Source organism: Gossypium hirsutum, chromosome A06 (assembly GCF_007990345.1).
Source record: "Gossypium hirsutum isolate 1008001.06 chromosome A06, Gossypium_hirsutum_v2.1, whole genome shotgun sequence".
Lineage (NCBI taxonomy): Eukaryota > Viridiplantae > Streptophyta > Magnoliopsida > Malvales > Malvaceae > Gossypium > Gossypium hirsutum.
The window spans coordinates 3,816,468-3,840,406 of record NC_053429.1 but is presented as its reverse complement, the minus strand read 5'-3'; the positions used below and the strand labels follow the sequence as shown (position 1 = coordinate 3,840,406).

General features: G+C 34.4%; 1 protein-coding gene across 1 annotated transcript in view; it reads left to right on the top strand.

The window, feature by feature from the left end:
- Window positions 1-3,756: 3,756 nt before the first annotated feature.
- Window positions 3,757-23,939, top strand: part of LOC107941554 (BEACH domain-containing protein B) — a 48,299-nt gene continuing 28,116 nt past the window's right edge. The window contains exons 1-7 of the mRNA XM_016875108.2: window positions 3,757-3,903; window positions 4,346-4,559; window positions 18,301-18,364; window positions 19,571-19,802; window positions 20,433-20,609; window positions 21,005-21,328; window positions 22,150-22,372. Coding sequence (XP_016730597.2) covers window positions 4,441-4,559; window positions 18,301-18,364; window positions 19,571-19,802; window positions 20,433-20,609; window positions 21,005-21,328; window positions 22,150-22,372 — 1,139 coding nt within the window. The 5' untranslated portion in view covers window positions 3,757-3,903; window positions 4,346-4,440. The remainder of the gene's footprint in view (window positions 3,904-4,345; window positions 4,560-18,300; window positions 18,365-19,570; window positions 19,803-20,432; window positions 20,610-21,004; window positions 21,329-22,149; window positions 22,373-23,939) is intronic.

Below are 23,939 nucleotides of genomic sequence, written 5' to 3'. Positions count from 1 at the left end.
TCTGTGGCAAGTTCGGATGATGGCAATTCTAGTTCAATCAGGCTTGAAAAAGGTTGTTACTGGGAAAAAGCCTGAGAATCTAAATAAAACAGAATGGGAAGAGCTTGATGAAAAGGCTTTGTCTGCAATCCAGTTGTGCCTCGCGAATACGGTATTGCAGTAGGTATTGATGGAGAAAACCTCATCCGCCTTGTGGAAAAGGTTAGAAACTCTTTATACGGCTAAGTCTCTGGCTAATCGTTTAGTGTTGAAACAACGTCTATTTACGTTTAGCATGAACGAAGGTGAGCTTCTTAGAGATCACATCAGTCAATTTATTACTCTTTTAAATGATTTAAAGAATGTTGAGGTTCATATTGACGATGAAGATCAGGCTATGCTATTATTGTGCTTTTTACCCCCTTCATACAAGTCTTTCAGGGAGACCCTGATTTATGGCAGAGACAAACTCTCGTTCGAAGATGTGAAGGGTCATTTGTTGAGCAGAGACAAACTTGAAAATGAGCTTCATTTGGATAGCAAGATAGATAGGCAACCTTCCGTTTTGGTAGCATCAAAGAAACGAGATAAAATGTGTCGCTATTGTAAAAAGTTAGGTCACGTCAAAGCAGATTGTTATAAACTGCGAAATAAAAAAGCTACTGAGAGTAACGAGGAAGATGTAGCTGGTGCTAATTTGGCCGATGAAAATGGTGATGATTTCTTGTTAGTGTCAACAAGCGATAACACCAAGCTCACATCCGAGTGGATCCTAGATTCAGGATGTTCTTTCCACATGTGTCCCAATAAAGAATGGTTCTCCACATACAGTTCGATTGAAGGTGGAGTTGTGCGCATGAGAAATGATTCATCTAGTAAGGTAATTGGTATTGGTACTGTTAAAATTAATATGCACGATGGGACGAATAGGACACTCTCAGATGTCAGGTATGTACCTGATTTACGAAAGAATCTCATCTCCTTAAGTATTTTAGACTTGAAAGGATGCAAAATCAACATCGACTCGAGCGGCATTAAAGTATCTCGTGGAGCTCTCGTTTTGTTAAAAGGTAAAAGAACCGGCAGTATTTATATTCTGGAAGGTTATACAGAGACCGGTGAAATCAGACGTCCCTCATCTGTTACGGAGTTGAAGTCAACTTGTTTGGAGCGGAGGCAACTTGGTCATTGGAGGGAAAAATGTATGACTGTTTCGTTGAAGAGAGGTTCTCTTTTAGATGCATGTTTTGAAAAGTTAGGGCACTGTGTTCGTGAAAATCAGACCCCGGTTAGTTTTGATTTGGCAGTGTACAAGTCGAAGGCTAGAAGTCTTCCAGTTTCTAAGCACAAATTCGACTCAGTTAATTCTCTGCATAGTTTAAGATAGGCTCGTGGCGGGCTTGGCAAAGATGGCGTTGTGAAAATATGAGTCAAGGTGGAGATTTGTTAAATATAACTCCTATTTTCAGTCAAATTTGAGAAATAATCTTTCAGTTAAACTCTGTTTACTTGTTTCAATCAAACACTGATTAGTTTAGATTATTTTATTATTATTTGACCTATGAATTTAGCCTATAAATAGGCTCTTTTACAACCTTAGAAAAAACACCCATTAGAGATTAGAACTCATAACACATTTAGATAATTTTGTGTTTACGTTTTGTGGGTTCTTTATTTTCGGGTTTTCGGGGTTTAGTTTTTATCTCTATCTTTTGTACTCTTCGTTCTTTTGCCATTATAGTAAAATTATCTTTGCCCGTAGTTTTTTATCCTCTTTGGAGGGGTTTTTCCACGTTAAATTTGTATGTTCAATTTCTCAATTTATTTCGCTATTTTACTTGTTCGCTGCTTAATCGGGTCAAAATCCTAACAATTACAAAATATAAAAACTAAACCAAATAGACTTATATAGTAATGGAAGTAAATTTAATTGATTATTTTCAAAAAAAAATTATAATTAGGGATGGGGAATGAGAATTTTTTGGATCAAATCTAAGATCTCATGTTTACAACATAATACTCATGTCACTAGACCAAGAGATTATTCGCTTTTTTTCATATTTTTGGTTGATCAATCTTAGTAAAAACTTCTTTGTTTGTGATTTATTATTCATAGAATTAAGTATGGGTCAATAAATTTAATACTTATAATGGTACGATAAATTGCATTTTCAAATGAAAAACACAAGTTCAAATTTTGGAAACGACATTTTTAGGATGGGCAATCTCGAAATTCAAAATGGATAACTAAATGTGCCTTTTTATTGTTGAGGGTGAGTTAGCTCCATTCGGAAGAAGTCTTTGAAGTGTAGTCTATTGGGTAGCCAACTAGACCCCCAACAATCAAAGGTATCCTCAATCACCGTGAAAAGCGTGAATGGTTCAGCTCAATCGCTCGGGGGGAGGGGAGGATGCGACCTGCAAGAGCTCACGGGGGAGTTGTTAGTATTTTGCATAATATTAATTATGGAGAATGTGTGTGGGGGGATTCGAACTGCCAAGGCTTAAAGGCATCTTTCGTAACGTATACAACTCTCCATGAAACCTAGAGACAAAACCTCAACATGAAGACAATATCTTCAATTGTTAGGGATTTAGTCAACAGCTCGACAAAATACAAATTGCTTCACTATTGATATTGTTTCCTTATTCTGTGATTAAGAATACATTACTGCCTGAAAAACTACATATATATGTGATAAGATATTTGTTTTTGGATAAAGTAACATTCATTTTTGGGTCAATTTAAGCAAATATCATTAAATTATTTAAATTCTATATTGATCCCTAACATTTAATTAAATCTTTAGATTATCAGCATTGTAACAATCAAACCCTTCTATTAGATTAATTGTTAATTTAGCCATTAAATGCGATTCAAATATGATATACAATATATTTAAAATAAATATATCAAATTGTAAATTTGTATGTGCCTATCACAATGAGCAAAGATAGAAATTTTTTTTTTAGCACTCAAGTTGAATTATAAAAGTTTATGAGAGCCAAAATGAAAACTTACTATTATATTAGTTTATATTTTTACATTTTTAGAAGGATTAAATTAAAATTATATTATATTCGGAGATCAAAATGTAACTTTATGATGTATTAATATATCCAATTGCAACTTTTAGAGAAACCCAAAGTATATAAATTTTTGTTTTAGAGAGGATTAGGGCTCCTACTAGCCCTTACCCATTGCATAAACAACTTAGAACTAACATAGAAAAAGCCAACCTGTAATGCTATTTCCTTTGTACTATGTATGTAAGAGGTATACATATATTTACAATTTGATTTGCAAGTTTTTATTATACTCCATGCCATATTTGAGATATCATTTAGCATTTAAGCTAAGAGCTAGATCGGTGGAAGGACGTGATTGATATGATATTTAATATATTGAGGATTCAATTAAAATATTTTAAACTTCAAAAAGAAATTTAAAATATTTGCAATAAGTTGAGGATTTCTGGTGCAATTAGTCCTTTATTTATTATTTTAAAATGATAAAGATAGCCTACATCAAACATGAAGAAAGCAACATTTCGTCGTAAACTAAAAAATCCGAATCTCTAATGCATCCATCAAGATGATGAGACCAATTAACTAAAGACAACGACGCCGTAAATTTCAAGTGTTTTAAAACGACATCGTCTAAGGCCAGATGAAGTTCTGTTAGACATTCTATTTTGTTTTATTTTATTTTATTTTCTATATCGTTAAACGAACTTGAAGATATTCTTATTCCACCTTTGTTTCTATCCCCCCCCCCCCAATTTTTCTCTCTATTTTCTTTTATTCGCTCATTATTTTTTTTCATTCCTCACTACATTGTAAAAAAGCTAACGAAACAAACTCAGATCGAGAATGATAAACCCTAAAATTCAAGGCATGGCTCGAGCCGTTTGATTCGGTTTGGTATAGCCATCTTTTCATAATTAACAATTGCTTTATTTTTTCGTATTTAATTTAAGTTGATTGAATTTTTGGCAAATATTGTTGAGATTCACTTCAATATTTCTTTTTCCTGTCAATATTCTTAATCTCTTATAGCGTGTTTTTTGAATGTTCGTCATTTTAAAGAATGTGCATTGGCTTCCACTTGATCATTCTCTGTAATTTAATTTTCTTCGTGAAAAATGTAATAGCTGGGGTTGATATCAGTTGATTAAAATGAATTTATCTCTTATATATATTGGCATAAAATTTTATGTAAAGAAGAAGAAATTGGAACTTGATGATAACAATTGTTTAAACAAGAACAAAGAAAAGAAAAAAATGTTTCTAATTATTTATATACTGAATTTAAAACTGTCTAGTTTACTATATTGAAGCATTTGAATGTGGTTTAATTGAACAGCTGGGTTGATATTGGCGGAAAGTAATGGTCTGGAATGGCCATTTGTTTATTGATTGTTGAATTATGAAGCTACAATTGTTGCATTGGCGGGAAGCATGAACATTGTGAAAGGTGTTGCCGACCTTATTCGTCGGTCATCTAGTGGTCACACTGGAGAATCGCCAGGGTCACCAGGGGAGATGCTGTCTCCTCCTACTCCAAGGATTCGCTTCAGGTATATGATGCTAGCTGATTTTTATTATCACACATGATTCAGTAATGTGTACTATAATGGAGTTTCTGAGTGAGTAAAATTTGAAAAATGTTTGAGCACTTTTGTATAAACTTATTGTTGAAAAAGTTGATTAGTGTTGTGTGCAAGAGAATAAGAACAAGTCACAAGGGCAGTGAACCAAAAAATTCTCCTAAGAGCATGGATTTACCCTTGTTGGATCGTGTCCTTTCTTGGATGAACCTAGGTAGAAAGGATAATGAAGGCTCTTTAGGAGAAAAATTGCCAGCAAAATAATTTCATATTTGCATTGATTGGACTTGGTCAAATTTTATCTTCTTAATCCCTTTATTCTTGTTTCCATTAGGCCTTTCAGATTCTTTGTTGTTTGTCTTCTATTATAGACTTGACCAACAAATGTATCCTAAGCTCTCTCCCTAGAGAAAGAGATTGTCATCAAGCTTGAATTGAGGGTAAGCATTTTGGAATTCCGGAATAGTTTCCATGTAGCATCAACTGTGATCATGGCTTGCCATTGCATCAGAGTTTCCCATGTTCCACGACTGAGGTATGATCACAAAGCATACTAAGGTTGGGGAATTATTTTGCCATCCAGTAGTGGGGTCAAACTAGGAATAGAAGTTGGGGGGGTCTTCTTTAAAAACTTTGAGGAGAAAGACATGAAACACATTATGGAGCTTGCTGGTAGGTGAAGGTTCCAATTGATGGGCCACAGGGCCGACTCATTGTATGATTTGGAAAGGTCTATAAATATTAGGTGAGAATTTGGAGTGTACCTGACCTTTCAATGAAGTTTACTGTTAGGTTGTAGGCAGAACCAAACCTATTCTTTAGGAGAAATTCAAGATCACGGTGGCCTTAGTCATAAGTGGTCTTCATGTGATTCAGTGCTTGCAATAAGTAATATCAAATTATAGTCAACATTTCATCTTTTTTTTTATTAATGTTTGGTCAACTACATCCACTTGCGAAAGCCTATGATTGTAAGGAAGTAAGCGAGGAGGGTTGCGACCATAGACTACTTGAAAAGGTGAAGTTTTGAGGGTTGTGTGAAAAGACGTGCTATAGCAATATTCAACTAAGAAATTAGTTGATCCCACTTCGTGGATTATCTCTTACGAAACAAAGAAGATACATTTCGACTGTGTGGTTGGAAACTTTCATTTGAGCATATATTTATGGATGATAAGCAGAAGAGAAATAAAGTTGAGCATTGCATAATTGAAAACTTTCTTCCGAAAAGTGCTGGTGAAAACATCTTTATCACAAACAATTGATTAAGGTAAATTGTGTAAATGAAAAATCTGCAAAAAGAAAAGGTGAGCAATAGTAACGACAATGTATGTATAGGTCGTAAATATGAAATGTGCATGTTTGGAAAATTTATCAACCCTGACAAATAGTAATGACTTCCCTCTGGTTTTGGCAAGCCATCAATGAAGTGCATTGGGATGTAATTGTTTTACTTTGGTCATTTGGTAGGCGGGGCCAGATGCCACAAAAGCTTGAATATCCATCTTCATGCCTTTCCAATAAAGGTCTCCACGAATTTGTTAGAGAGTTCTTTGCACTCCTTCCTCTATGCTGCCAACTAATATTGTAATAGTAACAAGAAGGAAAGTGAGTAAGAGACATACGTTCCTTTTTTACATCATTAGCCCCTCTCTAATGGTCTAACAAGTATTAAGAGCTTCTTGCTCAATTTCGGTACGCATCTCTTTGAGAGTGTCGAAGGCATTTATCTCTTCTCAAATTGAAGGACCGATACTGCATCAAGTATGACTTTTCTTCATCTCAGTGAGATAAGGCATTGGTTACCTTGTTGAGTTTTACTGCCTTGTACTCAACTTTGGGAATTGAGCCAATGTTGTGGGAAAGTAGTTAACCATCGCTCTAACAAGTATTTGAGGCTGTAGTGATATGTTTGTATGAGAAAGGCAAGACACCACAATTAAGGTCTTTAGTTTTGGACTGCCTTGGCTAAGTCCTATTAATTTCTCTCTCATAAGTAGGTAACTTGAAGCAGTTATATTATGTCTTTGTTGCTGTAGGACAGCTTCAATTCCTTTTCCTGAAGTGTCACACTCTACCAAAAGGGTGTTTGTGAAATTTGACAGCTTAAGGACAGGGCAACAGAAAAGGTAGCCTTGAGTTGAGGGAATGATTCTATAGCTTCGGTACTCAAATGGAAAGAATTCTTCTTTGGTAAATTGGTTTAGGGTGCTACTAATTGTCTATAATCTTGAATGAATTTCTATAATATCCAGCAAATATAAGGAATCCTTTAAGAGCTTTGGTGGAATGTGGTTTGGGCCAATCTCTTACTATCTTGATTTTTCCAGGATATGTTGAAACTCCACTGGCTGCAATGATTTAAAAACTGAGTTGATAGTTGAAACAGTGGAATTGTTGGTTTTCGGTTCAATTGGAAAATTTTAGTGGATTGAGCTATACTGCCTTTTTACTTTGCTCGGACTTTGTGAGAATGGAAACTATCAAAATAATGGGAATTAGGTTTTATTGCAAATTATTTATCAAAATGGCAACAATATCAACAAATTATGGGAATTGTGAGATACACTTGTTGCTAAATTTTCCACTTAACCATGTTTAAAGCATGAAGAAACTAATAAAGATAAATTCATCAATATCTTTTTGATCTCCCTACCTCAATTCTTATACTTTTTTCTTGGTTTTTTATTCCCTTGTTTCTCTAGTTCCCAGCTTCTATCAATTTCCTAGGTTTAATCCTTATTCTTGTGAGGAACCTCTATCTCCAATCTTCTTTCCTTATTCCTTTTCTCTTTTTTCAATTCAATTTTCAACCAATTTACACAAAAATGATTGACAATAGGTTTTTTGATAAGGAAGAACTAATAGGTTTGACAATAGCTGAAAGATTAGTTGACTTGGGAGATATTTTAAACCCTAATATTTTGGGTAGGGGATAGAGATGAGTTAAATGCCTAAATTTGAAGGTAGAGACTCAAATTAGAGGTTAATGATAACATTATCCATGGTTAGTGGGCTCGAGATATACTTAACGGGTTTAGAGCTTATTAGTTAAAAGTTAAAAAGGCCAAAAGTAATAAAAAAAATTCAAAAGCATTTTTTTAAAGGTTTAGTATTTGGTACACGAGCAATTACTTTTTTTATTCCATAAGCAGCCTTGAAAACTTGACATGTGTCTCTTTTTTTACAATATTTATTTATCTTTAATATTTTATCATACTCCTTAGGACATTTGTCAACCTTTTGACCCTGCTTCTAGAGTCTAAAAACTCCACTGGCAGGGTACCAAATAATTTTCCTTTTTTAAATTGGTTTCCTATGTTAGTTTGAATATATCTAATTAATTGCTGAACCTGTCGATTCCTAGTTGAATCTGTTAAACCGTCCGGTCCCGTTTATTTTCAACATCATTGACTAGCTGAATAATGTGCCCCAAGTATGTCACATGTTTAGCTCCAAATGTGCATTTAGTCTTTTTCAAGAATAAGTGATGAGCACCTAAGTGTTCCAAGACTTTCTTGATGCGTTGAAGATGTTTCTCTCTAGACTTGTATATTAAAATATCATAAAAAAAAACGAGAATAAGTTCTCTTAGATAGGGTTGAAGTATCTCATTCATCAATGCATGAAAGGTTGGGGGGCATTTATCAATCCAAATTATATGATTAAGAATTCAAAGTGACCATGGTTGATGTGAAAGATAGTCTTTTCAATGTTTGTCAGGTCATTCTAGTTTGATGCTAACTTGATTTGAGGTTCAACTTAGTGCAAAGTAAAGCTCCATGTAATTCATCTAGTAGTTCTACCACTATAATTAGAAATTTTTCCTTGATAGTTCAAGCATTCAATTCTTTGTGGTCTATGCAAAATGTCCATATGCCATCTTGCTTTTTAACGAATAGGGTTAGTAAAGAGAAGGGAGATGTATTGAGTTGGATAATTCCTTGGCTCAACATTTCGGTACACTGTCTTTCAAATTCATCTTTCTACAGATAATACTAATAAGGGTAAGCCACCATAATCCCTGATCTAGAAGCATACCTATCTTGTGGTTACATGGCCAAGTTGGACAAAGCCTAGTGAGCTCTTGGAATAATTTGGAAGTTCTGGCAGCAAGTCTTCTAATTCATGGGTTTTATTTGTGGCTCTTATTGTGCAAATTCTAGGCTAGCTGTTTGTTGACTACCAATGCAAACTCACATGTTCTTCATTTAACTCAAAACCCATGGTTAGAAAAGAGAAATCACATGATATTTGTAACAGCCAAATTTTTCAGTGGTAACGAAAAACAGTGATTCGAGATTACAAAATCCAATGAGTAAGTTTAGAAATTTTAATAAATAATAATTATGGGCCAAGCGCGAATTTAAAAGAATTTTTGAATTAGTAAATTTTGCGATTTTAAAAGAATTAATCAGGTAAATTGGGTTGAAAACAAGGTATCGAGACCTTAAATTCATAAACCGAGCTATAAATATTTTTAGAAATATTTATGGAGTGTTAGTAAGTCAGTATTAAAGTTTCATCAAGAAATTTTAAGGTTTTGGTAGTCAATTGGGTAAAAAGGACTAAATTGAATTAAGTGCAAAATTATGAAATGTGATTAAATAGCTCTAGTAATAATTAAAGGAGGACTAAATAGGCAATTAAACACCCATTATTGGGTTGGACGGCATGTGTGTGCAGGAAAAATAAAAATCAAGTGTGAACAAGGGGCAAAATTGGAAATTTTGCAAATTAAGCATATAAACCAAGACAAAATTGAAAAATCTAGAGATATCATCATTCTTATTAAGCAAAAACGCCATGGGAGGTCTGAAAGTTGCTGTTTTTTATAGTTTGACATATGTGAGTTCAATTCTTGCCCTTTTCTTTGAGATTTTTATGTTTTTGTGACTTTTACAATTAGGTCGAAGTGTTTAATTCATTAGTTTTTGATTTTATGGACAAAATTGAAAGCTACCATTGATAAGTGTTGGCTGTTTATGATGAACTAAAATAGATTTGAAGCTTTTACTTTGTTGGTTGATGATTTTATCAAGTAATTTCAATAGAAATTGATTTTAGAACCTAATTGTGAAAAAGTTGTGAATTAAGGTTTAGTGTTGAAATTCTGATTTTTAAAGGTTGTGTAATAGTTTAGAATGATGGAATAAAATGTTAATTGAGAAAAATTAGCTTAAGTGATGGGCTAATTGAGCAAGGACTGAATTGTATGACCAGTGAAATTTAAAGGAAAAATGGTAATAAACATCTTGAACTAAAACAGTTTTGGACAGCAGCAGTAGGTTAACTTTGAAAAATCACCATAAATTGTAGAAATTGAATCAGAGGATGAAAAAAATATTGAATTAGAGATTATTGAGTCTAGTTTCTTATAGAAGAAACGGTGTAAGCAATTGAATTGTAAGTTATGAGATATAATAAATTTTGTGAGACAATGTCAGAATGAATTCGGGTTCCCCTGTTCTAACTTTGGAAAATCACAAAAATTTGGAGAAAACTAATTAGAAGCTCAAATTTTTAGAATCCTTAATGAGTCTATTTTTAAAATAAACCAACGCGAACATTATCCGAGTTCTGTACTATGAGATAATTAATTTTAAGTGAAGAGAGGTCAGAACTATCGGATAGTGAAACAAGGGAAACTTTAATGAATAAACTGTATTAATTGGCTAAACCAAAAATTCTGAAAATTTTATGGTTGAAAGATATGTGAGTCAAGTTTCAAGGAAAATTTACGGATCTTAATTTGGATCTCTGTAGCTCAAATTAAAAAAAATTTAGTGACTATGACACGAATGGACAGCTTTAAATAAATTTGTAAGTAAATAGTGAGATCATAGATAATGTTACTTATAAGAGTACTATATACATTTAGGATGTGGAATGGAGAGGAGGAGGAGGAAAATAAACATATGAATTTTCAGCTGCAAGGGTTTTGTTGGGTTTTTCACACAGGAAAAAAAACATAACTAAGTTATCTGGATAAAATATGAAGCTCTTGTTAAAGCTAGAGCAACAAAGTAATTATTCCGGATGAAATATGAAGCACTTGTTAAAGTTAGAGCCACAAGGTAATAATTCCGGATGAAGTATGAAGTAAGTTTGAGATTCAAAAACTTAGGAGTTGTAACCAAAAGAACAGAAGCAAATGGGATGAAAAATTTAGAGAAGTATTTCATATTTCATCCGGGTAACATACATACTGTTGTTTGTTGCCACCTTTAATAGGTTTACATTTAAAATGGATAATTTGTATATTTTAGACTCAGGGACTAAATTGAATAAAATAAAAACTATAGCGGCAATTTTGTAAAAATGTCAAAAATGACCAAAATGAAGGAAATAAATTGTTTTATTATTTAAATTATAAAATTGAATGAAACTATTAATTTAGATCAAGATCGGGTGAAAACATGTTTTAGGGATTAAATTAAAAAGTGTTGAAATTGTGGAAAATTTTGTTATTTTATAGAATTTATGGGTTTTTATCAATATATATAAGAATAATTAGGTTCAAAACAATGATTTAATTATAAGAACTTTATTTTTCTTTGTCTAAGGATGAAATCGTCATTAATCAAAAGTTTAGGGGTAAAATGGTAATTTTGTCTAGAGATTAATTGAATGTATTAGAATATGAAATAAATAAAAATGATGATCAAATTTATTTATAAAGATCCGGGTGGCTCAAATATGAGACTTGAACGTGAAAAAGAAAAAGTTTTCAGATTAGTAAAACTATAAATACGAATAAGCAATGAAGTAAGTTCGTGCAACTTGAATTGAGTTATTGAATGTTTAAATTATACATTTATGTGACATGAATGTGAATTGAATGTTTAAATGCATGTTTTGGGCTTTAAGGGCCCAATAGAGGGACATTATGATTATTTTCAGAATATGAATAATAAATTATTCAGAATTATCTGAAAATGCTCAGTAAACTCTGGTAATGCCTCGTACCCTATTCCGGCAACGGATACGGGTAGAAGGTGTTACAATATTAGTCCTAAATCCAACCATTTTATGCTAAAACAACATCAAACCAATATAGTGGAATGACAAAAAAATGGTAACAAAAGAGTGTTGGGAGACTGAAGTTTATGGACTTACAAACTTGAAGCTAGGTATTTTTGCACCATTTGCCACTTTCACCTTCATACAAGTTGCTTTGTTGATTGGAAGTTCCAATTTCTTGGCCACATTTTCACTTAGAAAATTATATATGTTGCCTAAATAAACCAGAATTTGTGAGAGGGTAGTTCTAAACTTGTGCTAAGAATTGCATGGTTTTTGAATGTTGAACTCCTATGATGGATTATTTCATCTAGGTTAATCTTCTACTTCTACGCAAAAAAGGTTTTTTGCACTGATGCTCAAAAGTGTAAGGTTTGTTGCAATTGAAGCACCACCCTTAGACTTGCATTTTTCCATTTCAACTCGTGTCAAACAATTAAAGATAGGTTCCTTGGTGCTACCTATGCTTGAGATTGAGGCTAATTTTGCTTGGGCTAAATTTGTAGTCCGCATTGCAGGAATAGATGATGTGAGAAGGCCCTTGATGATGTCTAACTCTTGGTTAGTTATGGTTTCTTCTTGGGCTGAGCCAAATTTTGTTTTTTTTGAAGGCACAAGCCAAACTCATTATTGTAACTAGATTTTGGGGACACTGAAGTTTGACTTCTACTCTTATAATTACTTTGACAGGCTTCTGGTAAAATTGTCAACTTACTGATCTAGTTGGATTGAAATGGCTTGAGCTAATAATGCCACGAAAATTTCCTCAACTAATCATCAACAATGCCTGATTTGGAAAAGGTTGATGAGTTCTCCTAATCATTTGCTTCTTAATAGTGGACCAAGCCTTAAATCGTCAGTATTCTTTGAACAACACCTAAGGTAAGGTTGAGCCTCTCCTGTCACGTGGAAGGATGCTAATGGAAACTTATGAATATCATTAGCGCACTGGTTATTAGAAAGCTATTGACATATTTAACAAGCCCAAAGATCATTAGTACCGTTACAGATGGGAAAATCAAGTTTGGTGTGCTTGGGAATGAAGTTTGTTATCTGAATCCTAATGGGTCTATCATCTTGGTCAAGATGGTGTCCTTGGCATCTAGAGCTTACTGCCACATCCCGGGTTGTTGCTGGTTGAATAAACATAGGATTTGATTGGACAACTCTTCTAGACGACCTTCTCTTTTGTATATTTGTGTCCTCCATTTCCTCATATTATACATTTCCTAGGACTATCAGCTGCTTTGATACCAAATTATTGTGTGCATGAGAATAAGCCCAAGTTACAGGGTGATGAACCTAAAGATGATGGTGGATTTTCCCTAGTTGGTGCTATGTTCCTTCTTGGACAAACCTATGGTGGAAAGGATAATAAAGGATCTTTAGAGAGAACTGTTGGAACAATGTCAGCAACTTTGCCAAGAATTAAAACAAAGATCAGAAAAATGAAAAATGAGAGAAAAGAGTTTGAACAAAGCTATAACAGATAGTTCATTTCATTAAAAAATCAAATATATGTGAAGGTTACAAAAATAGACAGTTACCTAACAATGTAACTGCTCCCACTAATAATCAACTAATACAAGTTAAATTTCAAACTAAAGCAAGCTGATATATCAGCCATTACATCCATTACATCAAAAATCTTACTAACTTAGATTACAAATTACAAACAAACTAAAGCTGGTTACATTGGAACAAAAAGAACAAAATGGTCCTAAGCTGGTTGCTGCATTCGGTTCTGCTCCACTGCTGGTCTGCTTGCTAACTTGTTGGCCATATGTTGCATTGCAGGCCAATGCTCAACACTCCTCCTTGGACTGTATGCAACACATACCAATCTTGTTTCTTAAATTCTCAAACCTTGTTGTACTAAGTGGCTTAGTCAAAATATCAGCCAATTGGTCTTGTGAGCTGCAATGAACAAGGCTAACTTCTCCTGTTTGCTCAGCTTCTCTAACAAAATGAAATTTGATTTTAAAATGCTTAGTCTTCCTATGGAAGACTGGATTTTTAGCAATAGCCACTACTGATTGATTGTCAACCTTAATTTCAGTAGGCTCAAGTTGCTCTTCATTGAGATCATATAGCAACTTCCTAAGCCAAATGTCTTGATTTACTGTTGCTGCTGCTGCAATGTACTCAGCTTCAGCTGTAGATTGAGTAACTGTTTGTTGCTTCTTTGAACTCCAGTTAAATACTGAGCCAAGTGTGAAGAAGTAACCCGAGGTGCTTCTCATGTCATCTGCAGAACCTGCCCAGTCACTATCTGAATATCCCACAAGTCTAAGCTCATTTTTCTTCTTGAACATGACACCAAGCCTCAAGGTTCCCTTAATGTATCTAAGTACCCTTTTTGCTGCTTTGAAATGAGATGTGTCACAATAGTGCATGAATCTAGACAACAAGCTAACAACATGCATAAGGTCAGGTCTAGTTGCTGTCAAATAGAGCAAACAACCAACTAAGCTTCTGTACTCCTTCTCATCAACTCTCACTTGGTTTCCAAGGCTGGTCAGCTTCTCTCCTTGAGCCATTGGTGTGCTCACTGATTTGCAATTGGACATGCAGAACTTGTCTAGGATCTTCAGGGAAAAAGCATACTGGCTAATGAAGATTCCTCGATCAGATTGGTTTACTTCCATGCCAAGGAAGTATGTCATGGCTCTCAAGTCAGTCATATAATACATTTCCTTCATTTGAGTCTTGAAGTCATTGATCAGATTGGTTCTGCTTCCAGTCACTAGCAGATCATCTACATAAACTGAAATAATCAACAGAGTTTCATCTTCAGTCTTCTTTACATAGAGTGTTGGTTCACTCAGACTTTTCTCGAACCCAAGTCTGCACAAGTAAGCATCAACTCGATCATACCAGGCTCTAGGTGCCTGTTTCAGACCATACAAGGCTTTCTTCAGCCTATAGACTTTGGTCTCTTCTCCTGGAACTTTAAACCCTTCTGGTTGCTCTATGTAAATTTCCTCTTTCAGAAAACCATTCAAAAAGGCTGACTTGACATCCAATTGGTGAATCTTCCACTGTTTCTGTGCAGCCAAGGCAAAAAGAAGCTTGATTGTGTCAAGCCTAGCTACTGGAGCAAATGTCTCCATGAAGTCAGTGCCATACTCTTGACTATAGCCCTTTACCACCAATCTTGCTTTATGTTTGTTTAAAGAGCCATCAGAGTTGAATTTGGCTCTAAAAACCCACTTGACACCTATGAATTTCTTCTGATCTGGCCTCTCAACCAAGTCCCAAGTTTCATTCTTTCTGATCATCCCAAGTTCAGCTTCAATTGCCTTCTTCCAGTTTCTGTCCCTTGCAGCTTCTTCATAGCTTGAAGGCTCAACTATGGCTACATTACACCTATGGTAGATGTCAGCAATGGTTCTGGTTCCTCTCACAGGAGGATCATCAATGTTTGCACTTTCTGGTTCATTCTCAACTGGCTCTAAATTGATGTCAAGTTGTTCTTCATCAATCTGACTTGCATCTGAACCTTCCCAATTCCAAAACTTTTCCTCATAAAATTTGATGTCCCTGGTCACTACAATCTTCTTTGTTGATGGATCAAACACTCTATATCCCTTTTTGGTACTGCTGTAGCCAACAAATAAGCCAATGGCAGACCTTCTTTCTAGTTTGGTTCTTCTTTCAGCTGGAATGAGTGCATAGTACATGCATCCAAACACCTTCAGATGGGAAACTGATGGTTTAAGCCCATACCATGCCTCAAAGGGTGTTTTGTCTTTTACTACTCTTGTTGGAAGCTTATTCAACAAGTAAACTGAGGTGTTGACTGCTTCTGCCCAAAATCTGCTTGGAAGTTTGCTTTGAAACAGCAGACATCTGGCCATATTCATTACTGTCCTGTTTCTCCTTTCACAAACTCCATTTTGCTGTAGAGTATAGACTGTGGTTAGCTGATGATGGATCCTTGCATGCTCACAAAGCTTTTGAAATCTTTCAGATAAGTATTCAGCCCCATTGTCAGTTTTTAATGCCTTGATTTTACAGCTTGTTTGGTTCTCCACTAATGCTTTAAACTTGCTAAAGGCTTCAAATACCTCAGACTTTTGTTTCAAGAAGTAAACCCAACAAAGTCTGGTAAGGTCATCAATAAACAGCACAAAATATTTGCTGTCATTCAAAGAAGGTGACTTCATTGGTCCACAAATATCAGAGTGCACTAATTTAAGCCTTTCTCGAGCTCTCCAAACTAGGTTCACTGGAAATGGCAATCTGGCTTGCTTACCAAACTGACAAACATCACAAACACTGTCACTTGCTTCCACTTTAGACATATCCTCCACCAAATTCTGTTTTTGTATCAGGTCAAGTGATCTGAAGTTAACATGGCTTAATCTTCTATGTCATAGGCCAGTATTATCAGTCAAGTTTACATAAACTTTGTTTTCAAGCTTATTAACATCAAGCATGAAACATTTATCTACCATGCCTACTGTAATCAATTCTTGACCATGACAGTCCTTTATAACACATGAATCATTTTTGAAAACTAGGGAATACCCTTTTTCAACCAACTGACCAACACTCAGCAGATTCTGATCAATATTAGGCATAAAGAGCACATCTGAAATTATTTTGTTACCTGAACAAGTGCTGACTAAAACACTGCCTCTGCCTTTGGCTTTAATCAGCTCACCATTGCCAATTCTGATTTTTGAGACGTAGCTTCTGTCTAAATCCTTGAACAAACTCTCATCACCTGGCATGTGGTGTGAACAGCCACTATCCACCAACCAATTGCTTTTGACTCTGCTTGAAGATGCAAAGTAGGAAGCTGTGAACACATGCTCCTTCTGAGCTTGAAGGTCTTCAGTAGCTTGAGCTTGAATCTGCTGCTGTGCTGGTGCCTTTGGTTTGTTTTTACAAACTTTCTCAACATGGCCAAACTGTTTGCAGCTCTTGCATTGGATGTCTGGCTTAAACCAGCAGAACTTTTCAGAGTGAGTGGTCTTCTTACAATGGACACATGGTGGAAACTTTCTCTTGCCTGAATCTTTCCTTGGTTTATCCCTCTTGTCAAGCCAAGGCTTCTTACCTTTCTGACTTGTGCTTGAATTTTCTTTGGCCTTTGCTTGGAAGGCTCCTTCAAGATGGTCTTCTTGCCTGTTGACCCTTCTCTGCTCCAAAGCATAAAGAGAGTTCACCAACTCAGACAAGGAGATGGTTGTCAAGTCCCTTGAGTCATCAATTGAAGAGATTTTAGACTCAAATCTCTCAAGGAGTGTGGTAATAACCTTTTCAACCACCCTGCGATCACTAAAGTCCTCACCAAGCAGCCTTTTGCTGTTGACAGTGGCCATAATCCTGTCTGAGTATTGTTTAATACTCTTAGACTCCTTCATCTTCAAGTTTTCAAAGTCTTTCCTTAAGTTAATCACTTGTTGTTGCCTAGTTTTATCTGACCCCATGAACTCCTCCTTCAACCTTTCCCATGCTTCCTTAGGTGTGCTGCAAGCCATGATTCGAGTGAAGATTACATCTGTCACTCCATTTTGCAAGTAGGCCAAAGCTTTGTGCTTCTTAGTGCTCTCCTCAGCATGCTGCCTCATTTGAGCAATCGTGGGATTGGTCCTCAATGGAGGTGGTTCGATGTCATTCTCAACTACATTCCACAAGTCTTGAGCTTGAAGATAAGTCTTCATCTTGACTACCCAAATGTGGTAGTTTTCACCAACGAACACTGGAGGTGGAGAAGATGTGATACTCATCTTGCTGAAATAAACTCAACAGCTTTGATCTCTTGTTCTCAAACTTGTATTCTCTCAACAAATCAACCAACAAAACAGAGGCCCTCAAAGACTTAAGCTCTGATTACCATTTGTTGGAACAATGGTAGCAACTTTGCCAAGAATCAAAACAAAGATCAGAAAAATGAAAAATGAGAGAAAAGAGTTTGAACAAAGTTGTAACAGATAGTTCATTTCATTAAAAAATCAAATATATGTGAAGGTTACAAAAATAGACAGTTACCTAACAATGTAACTGCTCCCACTAATAATCAACTAATACAAGTTAAATTTCAAACTAAAGCAAGCTGATATATCAGCCATTACATCCATTACATCAAAAATCTTATTAACTTAGATTACAAATTACAAACAAACTAAAGCTGGTTACATTGGAACAAAAAGAACAAAATGGTCCTGAGCTGGTTGCTGTATTCGGTTCTGCACCACTGCTGGTCTGCTTACTAACTTGCTGGCCATATGTTGCATTGCAGGCCAATGCTCAACAAGAACCTTCAGACCTCAAAAGAATAATAGAAATAAACTTTTATGCTTGTTCCATTTTTTCTTCTCGATGACCTCCATATAGTAGGCATTATATTATTAAAAAAGGAAAACATTAATAAATTACAGAATTATAAGAGATAAATTACTAGCAAAATAATTCAGATTTGTGTAAGTTGGGCTTGGTTAATCACTTATTCTTGCTGCCATTATGCCCTTGGCAGATTTTTGTCTTATATTGTAGGTTTGACTGACAAATGCACCCTCAACAATTAGTTCCTTATTTGGTGAGGGTCTAGCTATACTTAGAGGTGTGATTTATCTGTTGGTGATGCTGCATGCACTTGATTTACCTTAATTTCTTATTCCTGAAGTTCCATTACAGTTCATTTAGTTCTTCATTCATGTTGGCATTTTTCTTCCAGCGAAGTAGACGATGAGGCAGTTTTGAGTTCACTGTGGGAAAGATACGAGAACACTGCTGATAAGGTATGTCTTCATGCGTTAAAACTTTTCTGAATCCTTTTTAAGTAGTTCTAGTTTCACTGCATTTGTAGAGTTTTCTTTTATGTATTCATTTTAGTTAATGAGTTTCATGTGTTCTTTTTCCTAGATTTGGTCAAAGAAAAGGAATGATTTATTAACAACTTGGTAGGAGGTGATAATGACATATAATATAAGCCGTTATTAGACTACCTCTAAATGGAGTAGAGCTGATCATGGGCTGGGCGACCCAGCCCGGCCCGAAGGCCCGCCCGAAAAATGGGAGGGTTTGGGTAAAAATATAGGCCGAAAAAATGGGCTTGGGCAAAAAAATGAGGCCCGTTTAGAAAACGGGCCGGGCCTCGGGTAAGGGTTTTTTGGCCCGGGCCCGGCCCGGCCCGAATTATATATTAATATATATTTTTATTTTATTTTTAATTATTTAAAATTTTTAATATAACCATTTTTTATTATATTATTAATTTGTGTATTGTTTTAAGAATTGTTTTAGTATTATTTTTATTTGTTTTAATATTTGTTTTTATGTTTTTAAATATATTTGATTTATTATATTTTTAAACTTTTTTTATTTAATGAAATAAAAAAATTTAATATGGGCCGGGCCGGGTCGGGCTCTGGCTTAGTAATTTTATTTCGGGCCGGGCTTGGGCAAAATTTTAGGCCCATATTTCGGGCCGGGCCGGGCCCGGGCCTAATAGATGGGCCTAAAAATTTATATGGGCCCGGCCCGAACCCGGCCCGGCCCATGATCACCTCTAAAATGGAGTGTGGTCATTATGCTAAAGGTAAAAGATTTAGAGAGAAAACCTGTCTTGAACCTTCAAGCATGGGAAGTTCATTCATGATTGTTTAGTATTATTGTAGTATTCTTAACTACTCACAGAGTATACAATTCACAATTTTAAAGGCTCTTAGGTGATGCTTGGAAATAATTTTACTAGGTCTTTTAGGTGTTTTCTCACTTTAGTTGGCCTCTCATCAGTTTTGAGCAATTGCTTTTCTGGTTTATTCTTTTTCCCTCCTGGAATTTAGGTCTTTTACATGTATGCTCATATTTATAAAAATAGTATCTTATTATTGAAATATTTATGCCAAAATATTAACGTTCATCTTTAAGGTTTATATTTATTGATGAAATTATCTTCAGTTTTCTATATTCATGTCTTGCCTCCCCAATTTGCATGACTTTAGGAGGAAAAGAAAAGGATGTTTCATGTTTTCCTTAAGCAGTTTCTGATAGTATTCAAGAATTGGGAGCCTGTTAAATATGGCCAGTTGCCAGAGGCTGCCTCAACGGCTATTCAACCTGGAGAGAATTCTACAAGTGGTAATGATATTGTTGGTTGTTTTGCTGGGCATCCTTCTGAGATAATCTTGACTTTGACTGAAGAGATTATGCAAATAACCACTTTGGTCTCTGAGAGTAAGTTGATGTTTATCTTTTGAGGAAGTTGCTTTCATTCATTTGGGCTGATTACTTGTTGGTAGGAAGGACTTACTTTTATCACATTTATAGGAAAAAAGAAAAAAAATTGGAAATTGAATTAGAATGGGAAAAACTTCTACATTTTAAAACCTTTGTTCTTTGAGGAAGAAAAAAAAAGTTAGCTATGCTTAAAAATATAAAATTTTATATGCAACCTAAACTTTGTTAAGAACTAGTTCAGTTTAAAGAAAAAAAAAACTAGTTCAGTTTAAAGTTTTATTTTTTAATGTGATAAATTTTCTGATAATAATTTTTTAATGTGATAATTGATTAAAATTTTGTTTGTTCTTTGTAGTTTTATAGGATATCCCTTGTAATTGCTAGAACTCCTATTTATGTTATCACACTATTGTTATGTCCTTTATTGGAAAACATTGACTGTTTATTTTTCAAAATACTATCAATCAAAAGACATTGTTACTGGAGATTATTATGGGTGGAAACGGTTGTATGCTCTCTTAATTCTCTCATTTTTATGATTCTCTTTTCTTATATTTTGATTTATTATCTAGTATAAATGTCTAATAGGTAATTTTATTTTCTTTGTTCTTTTCATTATGAATCCAGTAAATACTAGTGCGGGACGCACAACAACAGACCTTCCTGCAGCAACTATAAGCTTCATAATCACTTCCGAAGGGTTACCTGTTTTGTATGCTTTAAAAATTATTGCTCGTTCACTGCATAATTGCAGAGTTTTTAGCTACTATGATGGAATTCAGAAACTTACAGCACTAATGAAAGGTTGATTAATTTATTAATGGCCTATGTATTGTTACTTTAGATACTGTCAGTTTTTGTTTGTAGTGTACTGATACTGAAATTCAATTGCATGTCATTAGAGGTCTAATGTTTTCTGTAGTGGTCAAATTTCTTGTGATGCTGCTATTTTGTAAAAACTTGTCGATCAGGTCTTGGATTGTTTTGAGGCTTAACTGGTATTAATTATGTATCTTTTTCAACAGGGTATTATTCTAATTAGTAATTCTTCAATTTGATTCTTTTTTGTATTCTAATTTTTCCCATTAATTCTGACACGAACTTGTCCTTTTTTATTTGTACTTCTAATTAAACTTAAATGGGAGTTTGAATTTTATTGCTGAATTCCTTTTCTTTTTCTTTCTTTTTTGTAATTCCAGGGGCAGTTATCCAACTCAAAACAATGACTGGTTCACTTTCTGTTGATGAGAATTTTTCTAATTTTCTTACAGAGAAAATAGGGTTCTTACAGCGACTACTTGTATATGTGGTGTCAATCATGTGTAGCTTAATTGATTTAGATTCAAATATATATGAGAAAGCTCAGATGTACAATATTACTGAAGGTTCTTATGAAATTGGTGCTTCATCTTCAATTGACTCTTCTAATAGTTTAAAGGGTTCTCTTTCTGAAACAAGGCTACACTGGCATCAGAAGGCTATTGTCTCAGTGATGGAAGCCGGTGGCCTTAATTGGTTAGTAGGTAAGTTAGGCAGTTCTGTTTATCATCTCATGCAACTTGGTAACATGCGTGAACCATTTGCTATGGCTGCAAAACATATATTACTTTGAACAGCAACAGAATAGAAGATACCATGAGGCTGTAATATGTTTATTTGTTATGCTAAAAATTGAAAAATAATAACCTTATAATTGGTAATTGGTACTCTTCTTTTTATACATATCATGCTCTCATTATTTGTTAGATTATGCTTGCTTATATCTTCAAGACTGAATTTTTTTGGGTTCTTTTAGACTTAGTATGATCTCCTCTCCAATATTCTCCATCATTAGTTGTTATCTTGCTAGCATTGATTATTTCTATCTTGTTTAAACATTTTGTGTGCTTGCTATAACTTGCTTATAAAAAATTTGATTCCCATAATTTCAATTTGTTTGGTTGCATTCATATTACTTTAATTAATCACTTGGTCATCCCAAATTAACCTTCATTTTGGGAGTGTAAGACTAACTTGGTTGGCATGTGTGATTATGTTGTCATCTCTCATTTCTTTTTTCAATTTCCTAAATTAGAATTTGCTGAGGGTTATTGAGTTATGTACTTTATTTATTGCTTTCTGACGTTGACTCCATCCTTAAACCTCAAGGAGCCCTCTCACAGTATTAAAAGGATGGCAGCATTCGGAAACCTAGGGCCTTGAAGATTCACCCACTATTTGATTACCACCTTACACCATGATTATAATCTTAGTTGTGTTTTTAGTTGAAATGTTTCTCAATTTGAAACTAACTTAATATATTCTTTGCATTTATTTTTGTTCATCAAAACTGTTTGTTTTTCAGAGTTGATGCGTGTCATGAGAAGGTTGAGCATGAAAGAACAGTGGACAGATATGCCACTGCAGTGCTTGACTTTGAGAACCCTTTGTGTTGCGCTTTCTAATAATTCTCGTGGTCAAAATCATTTCAAAAGCATTGGAGGGCTTGAAGTTCTATTGGATGGACTTGCACTTCCACCAATTAATATGCTACTTTTAAAGAGTGACTCAAATGCTGATGGGCCAAGGTACTTTGTGAAACTATTTAGGGTTTTCACTTGTGTCTTGATATTCTATTGAACTTACTCGTTAGAACCAGTAAGTTCCATTTGGTTTTGTTGTTGAGGAGGTAAAACTAGAATGTTTTCTAGTCACCTACTTTTAATTTTCCATCAGCTGCATCTCCTCCTCACCTTATTTTTGGTCGCTTGATGACATAACTGAGCTTATCATGTGTTTTTTTGTTCTGGTTAAATTTTCTTTCCTTTTTGTCTGCTTCTATTTGTTATTTAAAACCTGAACCTTTTAGTTATTTAGTGAACGAACATAGATACATGCAATGTGAAAAGGTGTATTAGAAATTCTAAGAGAAATTATGAGGAATTCATGAAGAATTCTTAGAGAAACTTTTAAGAATTCATAAAGATATCTAAGAGAAATTAAGATGAAGAAATTCCAGCCTTGTATATGACAAAGGTAGAGTGTAATAAGAAAGAAAAATCACACTCAAAATCCCTTTATTTTAGCCTTTCTGTAGTGAATTTATCTATTAAAATTTTGATTCAATGTTAAAAAATACAGCTTTTACGGTATCTTATATATTCAAAATTTCATCCTTACCAAAATTGATATTTCTCTTGGCCTTGTAATTTGTCCCTCTAAATAGAAGTTTTGGGATAATAAGACATATTTCACAAAGGTTATAACCATAGTGTTATACATTTTCCTAGTTAAGGGACAACAACAATTGTAACCCTTTTGATGAGATGAGTGCCCTAGAAAGATGCATTTGATTAACTTTGGATCAAGTGTACATTGTTGATGAGAGGAAACATGGACATAGATTAAAATTAAAAGACTTTGGATGGAATATTAGTCACAACTCTGTTTGGTGGAAAGGGGCATCAAATTTCAAGGTTCGTGATGATAGTCTATAGATCAAATATGTGGCAGTTAAGTTTGTTCCCCCAACCCCCAAAATGTTTAGGAACATTACCACTGAACATAATGGATCCAGGTACCTTAAGAAGGTGTTTGTTTTTCTTTTTAGCTATCAGATTTTGTTTAGGAGTATCTACAAATGAACTCTAATGAATAATCCCATTTTCTAGGAGATAACTGTTGAAATATGTATATATTTTAAATTTATTTAGGTAGATAAATCTTATTTGGGTAGATAAGTTTTATTCATATTCTAGAAATATTTTTATTTTATCTTTTAGTAGTTTACTAGAATAAGGGAACTATTTTCTTTTTTTCACTATCATCATTATTTTTAATAGTTACAAGAGCAGAATTATCATAATTAGCTTCAAACCCTGGCTTTAACATTACTTTTCTCCTTGTCTCCTCTCTTCTAACCTTAGAAAAAATCTCACGAAGTTTTGGAAGCGGTTTTTTCCCTAGGATCCGAGATCTCACTTCATCAAATTCTTTATTTAAACCAGCCAGAAACAAATAAGTTCTTTCATTCTCTTCTTTTTTCATAGCTTTTACACCATCTCCGGGACACTCCCATTCATCATTATAACACTGATCCAGTTCTTGCCAAAGAGACATCATCTCATTATAATAAAGAGTAACTTCTTTTTCCCC